This window comes from Penaeus japonicus, unplaced genomic scaffold (assembly GCF_977035675.1).
Source record: "Penaeus japonicus unplaced genomic scaffold, GWHDUDI00000001_assembly GWHDUDI00000009, whole genome shotgun sequence".
NCBI lineage: Eukaryota > Metazoa > Arthropoda > Malacostraca > Decapoda > Penaeidae > Penaeus > Penaeus japonicus.
The window spans coordinates 40,808,163-40,815,234 of NW_028234411.1; the positions used below are offsets into that span (position 1 = coordinate 40,808,163).

Here is a 7,072-nt window from a genome sequence, read left to right on the forward strand (position 1 = left end):
CGCATTTGGTCTCTTCCCTTGTTGCCCTCTTTAGGGCAGACAGGGAAGGTGTCACTGAGACAGGGTTTTCACTCCAGAAGCACAAGGTTACAGCAGTTTTGGAATGAGTCATATCAAGATATCCTTCAACCAAAGTTTATTTGCGTTAGATTGTGCCACCTGGCTTTGAAAAAGCCACCAAGGATATGTTTGCTGTGTGGATGTTCAGTGAATAAAAATATCCAAAGAACTCAGCTGAGATTTTATGCTAGTAGTACCCATGACAATGAGAGTGATGATGAAGGCTTTATCAGTGATTCTGAATTTGAGATCGATGACTTTGACAGAGATCAAATTTTAGATAAAGACCAGTTTGATCAGTTAAGAGTTGTTTTGTACAAGAATCCCAAGGATCCAGTTGTGAAGGAATTGTCAGTAGCTGCAAGTGTCCAGGAAGTATTTGACCTCATTGAAAAGTGCGAAGAGAATCTGACAGTGGAGCGAACTAGTCAAGCAATTATAACATTGTGGGATCTCCAGAAAGTGTTTGGAAGATACAGCTTTGAAATTCCAAGTGTTTCCAGTCCACAAGTGGTACAGTTTTTGGAAAGAATTGCAAGTCATCCAGTTTTCCAAAAACTTTTAGAACATTTAGAAACTTCATACCAAGAATTGGAAAATAATGCTCTTGCCTGTATGTTGCTATATTTACACAGAATAGGCATATGCAGTAGCAGTTGTCTAATGCAAAAATTGTTAATTTTGTGCCTGAATAGAATAGAAAATTTTAATTTGAGTGCTTTATCAAGACTCACTGTATTCCTACGTGACCAAGGCTTGAAAGGATATTTCTTACAATCAAAAATCATTGCCCTAATTTCAACCAATTTAATAAAAAAGTGTTCATCAGCTGATGAACTAAAATTGATAACAATATGTCTTAGTAGTACAAGGAAGCTTATTACACAGTCTATGTTCATGGAATACCAAAAACTGGTGAACAGACTTTTTGAAGAGGGAGAGTTAGCAGACTGTGAAGTGAAAATTATTATTAAGATTTTAAAGTTTCTGAGCTATCCAGAATGGTCAGGTTTCGGAAGTTCCCTGAGTCGGAAGTTGATGATGTCTCTAGTAGATAAGGTCTCCTTGCTAACACCTGAGCAAATTATTGCAGTGAATAATTACTTCCAAAGTTACTTAGAACCACGAGACCTTCTTCTAAAGATTCAGGAACATTCAGCATCACTCATTGAGCAACACAAATCCTCACACAGAGTTCCTGACTTGTTACTCTGTCTTGCACCCTATAGCTCCTTGAAAGTCAGAAATCATTTAGAAGAGCTTGTAGCTGAACAGCTTGATGACAAGAATTTTTTCGAGTTTATACCTGTCATATTCAAGATTTTAAGGTATATTAAAACCTCCAATATAAAATTATGTAATGCATTTTGGTCCAAGGCAATGAGAGCTGTTGAGCATGAGATAAAAGAATTCCCAGAGCCTTTTCTAGGTTATGAAGAGAATTTGCGTAGAGGTGTCTATCATCGGTATATGTACTTCAACAACAACCTTGGTGGTACTTACAGACATTACTATCTGGAAAAGAACATGACTAATAGGCTCTATGAAGATTTGAAAGGACAAGTAAGAATTTTACCCAGCAAAGTTGCACAGATGACATCATTCATCCTAAGCTATAATGATGGAAGTGGAATACCAGATAATGTTCTGCAACAAATTATTGAATATGCCCCTCAACTCTCTATATTTGATAGCATTGTAATGTCAAGAGGTATTCAGATCACGCTAGCATTCCACCCAAATAACACTAATCGAACATACACAAAGCAAATAACTGCTCTGTGCCACATGTTAAATGGCTGCACTGAAAGACATATTAAGGTATGTAATTATATTTTGTGACATAAATATTGTCACTTTAAATTCTATATGACGTTATATTAGATTTTGGTATTTCTTAAATTTGTTTAAACTACTTTACTGTATAGACTCAATATAGACATGTAATAAGAACAGCATTATTTGGATAATTAATATTGGTGCATTATCATTGATCTAATGGTTCAGCTTTATTAATTATAGGTATATTCTGTTATTTTGAAAATAATGTTTTTCATTTTTATTGCTATTATTATTATTAATACTATTATTATCATTTTTATTATTATTTTAATTGTTATTATTATTCATCTTATTTTTGTTATCATCATCATCACCATCACCATTTTCATCATTATCATTATCATTATCATTATCATTATCATTATCATATCATCATCATCATCATTAATTTGTTCATGATAATTAGGATTTTTCTACTGTATTTTCTTTTTTTTTCTCATTATTGTTAATACATATTTGTCTAATTCCATAGAATGTAAAGTCCCTGTTGGATGTTACAAGCATTACACGAGCCTACCTTAGTCGTAAAGGATCTCCTCGGACCTTCCTCTTCGAAAAGCTGGTGGCCTCACATATTCCATTCATCAAAGAGCTTAATTCAAGGCACCTTCGCAACATAGCAATGTATTTTCAGCACACTAAATATCTAGCCCCAGAGGTAAGGACTTGGCTGCCAGTACTTTGTTCTACTGTAACATATTCATAATTTTTGGAAAACCTTTGTTTACTGTAGGTGACTCATAAGAGTTGATTTATTCTCATTAGATAATTATTAGTAGATGAATAATCTGCTGAGCAATCTTTTTAATTTGTTTTCTGTGGCATAATATTTAGTATGATTACATTAAATGATAATAGATAATTAGTTTATTTTTTGACATTCATGGGAATGAATGATATATATACACATATACATATATACATATATACATATATATGTATATATGTATATATGTATATATGTATATATGTATATATGTATATATGTATATATGTATATATATATATATATATATATATGTATATATATATATATATATATATATATATATATATATATATATATATATATATATGTATATAAATATGTATATATGATATATATGTATATGTATATGAATATGTATATATGTATATATTTATATACATATATATATAATATATATATATTATAATATATATATATATATATATATATATATATATATATATATATATATATATATATATTATATATATATATATATATATTATATATATATATAATTATATATATATATATATTATATATATATATATATATATATATATTATATATATATATATATATATATATATATATATATATATATATATAATATATATATTTATATATATATATATATATATATATATATATATATATATATTATATTATATATATATATATATATTTATTATATATATTATTATTATATATTATATATTATTAATTGACACTATTATGCTATTATAACTACATTTGACAGCTATTGGATGCTATGGCTAACTACATAATAGAAAATGAAGAGTATGTGCTGCAGGATACAATAGAACGCATCCTGACGTGCATATATAACCTAGGCTACCACCCAACTTCTGGAAGCAAATTTTTTTCTGCCTGCACTAGGGTCCTGGAAAAGTATGTTTTACACAAGCTTATCTGTAGCCTTATCAGTCAGTAGTGAAATGGGATAGCAATAAAAAGTGTAGACTAGTAGATAAATCAGTATGGAGTCTCTAAAGTATGTATGAAACATGAATGGAATTATTCTATGGTTCAAGTGAAAGTTTACTAGGTGATGAAAAACAAAATTGAAAGTGGAAGCTATGATTGTTGAAACCAATTAAATTGAAACCAACAATGAAAAGTACTTGATAGGAAGCGACTCTAGAATGTATGATACAATATGTGTTTCTTCATGCAAGTTGTGTAACAATATGCTTAATTTTTCATGCTGTATGTATGTGTTTCAGTGCATGTGTCTATTAGAAGATATATTTAAATTATGTTTTTTTCACATAATGAAGTCTTAAATTAGGGGGGAAATTCCTTGATATTTTTAATTATTTAAGTGCAAGAACAGCAAATGTTCAGTATTCAAATTGAATTGTAAATTAATTATTTTTATAATCTAGAGTTCATAATAAAATACAATTATTCAAATTAGATTATGAAATAGAATTTCCTTCTATGGTTATGGTTAAAGTTGGTCTTATATTTCAGAGGGTCTCATCACCTTCAAGGTTTGAATACTCTGCAAGTGTGCTTATCTCTGGCCTTGTATAACAACCTGTCAAGTGAAATGATTCATACTGTCTTCAATATTAAATTCTTGGACCAGCTAGATGAGGAAATAGATGCATGCTACTCAAAGGTACTGTGTCTTCTGTGGATTTTTTACTGTGCATTTATTGAGTGAATTAGGTAGTGATTTTAGCTCTTTGCTTTTTCTAATATATATATATATTAGCTGGTAATCAATTTTTCTGCTTTAAAGGCTTCATACCCATCTCGAGTGCGCCATCTGCTTATGGAGCTAAATCGTGCTGTGTGCATTGATCAGCCAGAGGAAGGTATTCCTTGGTTTCATGAAAAGTATTGTGAAGAGCTCCTTGAAACTGGTATGTAAATTGAAGATATCATTCACAGATTATATTTGATTTATAACCATGAAATATGGACTCAGTGGAAATAGGTATCATGATAGTAAAGATATCAAATAGAAAGAAAAATATATGTATATATATAACAGACATATAAAACACAATTTACAATTTTTGCATCAACAGTTCCTGTACAAGATTCTGTCTTTCACACTGAAGTTCACCAGGTGCTATCAGAATTAATTGGAAATGCTGATGTGTTAAAAGCTAATGCTAAGACACCATATTTCTACCTCATAGGTAAGATTTTAGTATGCTATATAGATATAGTGAAACTGTATATAGAGACCTCTGTGTGCCAGTGTTTAGTAACAATAAGCAAAGAAGAATTTTGTCTCATACTAAACAAATACAATTTTAGAAAGGACTTTTGTGCTGTAAAGTTTGGGTAAACTAATCTCTTTGAGAGAAATAGACCAGAAATTGAAAAGTAATCAAACCTGGGTTATTCAGGTTGGGAAATTATTTAAGGGTTCCTATGTATCAAGTGAAAATTTGATGAGCCATTATGGGATCATATGTCCCTCCTTCCCTCCACATATCTCTCTTGCAGTGTGCATTTTATTGCCGTTTGTCATGTGCATCATGTGTTACAAGTCTTAGTAGATTTCAATTATTTTTTTTCAGTTTCAGCTTCTGTGTAAATATTTGTAAGATTGCTTTGAATTATGTAAATGTGAATTTGGTGAAATAGTTGCATGAGGAATAACTTTTACAAGAAAATCATATACTATGGGCCTTTATATACTCCATGTATTTATATTTCCAGTACAAAGCAATGAAATTGAAAAATATTCACTTTCCTTTCAATAATAGATATAAAAGGAAATCATTTACAAGGTAAAATATTCCCTTTCCCTACGTGCAGTGATTGTTAAACATTGCAACCTTTACTTGAATACTGCCAGACTGAGTATGACAACTGCTGTCACACATTTACTACTTTTTTCTTTCTCTCTATTTTCTTTCCTTCCATTTTCTTTCTTTTCTTACAATATTAAATGTGTCCATGAATAACAGAAAAAACATTTTTAAGGTGAATATTTTGTTATTGCAACACTTGGCCACTTGTTGTCCTGTGGCTGGCAGTGTAGAGAAGATTTTGCTTTCTGTACCTTAACCCATTGCGGACAGGGCGCCTAACGACCTAACTGGTTGCCAGGATGGGTGGTCTATGACACTAGCGGCACCAGCTAAAAATTAGAGGTACGGGGAAAGTGTTTGCTCCACCCTCTAGGTAGCACAGACTAACCCAAACAATATTTTTCCATAAATCCATCATAAAATGTGGGTTTAGACTGACTTTGGAACCCTGTAGCTCTGGAGCACCGTTACAGCCATAATACTCCATGACTATGTGCGCACTTAAACTGTGAACAGATCCCGATGTCACGTCATATACGCATTGACACCCGTCTTTTAGGCCTAATCGGTGCCAACATGTATGTCATGACACCCGTACACAGTGGGTTAATGGCACTTCATCTGGTGTATATGAATACATCTTTTTTATGTTTCCATATTCTCTAATGATAGCATTGCTCTGTTTTTAATTTTAAAAGTTTATTTCCTATTTTGAATGTGAAGATTTTTCATACCGAAAAAAAAGGAAGATCGTTTTATCCTTCTAAAATCAAAATTTGAATGAAGCCAAAACAGTATTTATGCCACTGGAAATGGAGTGATATAACTGATATGATTATGTCTTCTCAGGTTTTAGTCTGCATTTTTATTTTATTGTGCATTTTTATATTATTGTATGAATTAAATTAATTTTTCTTTCTTTTTTTTATTTCAGATTTTGAATTCATGTTAGATGAAAATAATCGTCCAGTACCAGTGTCTGATTATGCCCCTGCAAGTTATAAGAATGGAAGTTTTGATACAAACAGAATTGAAAACAAGAAAGGCTACAGAAGGTACAGGATACTTGTTATATGTTTTTTGATTATGTATGGTTTCAAAATAATTGAATGATAAAATACTGTATATGTTACTTTATAACTAGAACTTGCATATGATCATATAAGTAATTATAGTGTTTTTTCAATGGCAGAGTTGCTGTTCTTCTTCACAAAGAAAACAGTTACTGCATCAACAAGCGTCAGTTGATTGGCCGTCACCAGCTTGAACGACGACACCTTGAAGTCTTGGGCTATAGCGTGGTAGAGATTCCACACTTCATGTGGTATTCCATGGCACTTGGTACTTATGAAGACAAAGTGAAATACCTCAGAAGCATCATTTATCCTGAAAGTTCATGATATAAATGATTTCTTCATTGTAAATATAGACACCTGACTTCAATGCATTTACTAGTGTTTTAATAGATATTGAACAACAGATCTGTTAGATGTACATAGAAGATACAGTTGTTGTACAAATACTGATATGCAGTGTAAATTGTTTATTGAGATGATTTTGATTGACTTTATGGTGCTGTTATCTAATTTTGTTATGAATAAATCATAGATAATGTACAAAA

General features: G+C 30.9%; 1 protein-coding gene across 1 annotated transcript in view; it reads left to right on the forward strand.

Annotated features, from left to right (window-relative positions):
* LOC122259443 (FAST kinase domain-containing protein 1, mitochondrial) overlaps positions 1-7,072 on the forward strand; it is an 8,626-nt gene extending 1,554 nt beyond the window's left edge. Inside the window, exons 2-9 of the mRNA XM_043026213.2 lie at positions 1-1,881; positions 2,375-2,560; positions 3,411-3,562; positions 4,148-4,298; positions 4,422-4,545; positions 4,714-4,827; positions 6,386-6,506; positions 6,644-7,072. The exon at positions 1-1,881 is cut by the window's left edge and continues 6 nt beyond it. Coding sequence (XP_042882147.2) covers positions 1-1,881; positions 2,375-2,560; positions 3,411-3,562; positions 4,148-4,298; positions 4,422-4,545; positions 4,714-4,827; positions 6,386-6,506; positions 6,644-6,851 — 2,937 coding nt within the window. The 3' untranslated portion in view covers positions 6,852-7,072. The remainder of the gene's footprint in view (positions 1,882-2,374; positions 2,561-3,410; positions 3,563-4,147; positions 4,299-4,421; positions 4,546-4,713; positions 4,828-6,385; positions 6,507-6,643) is intronic.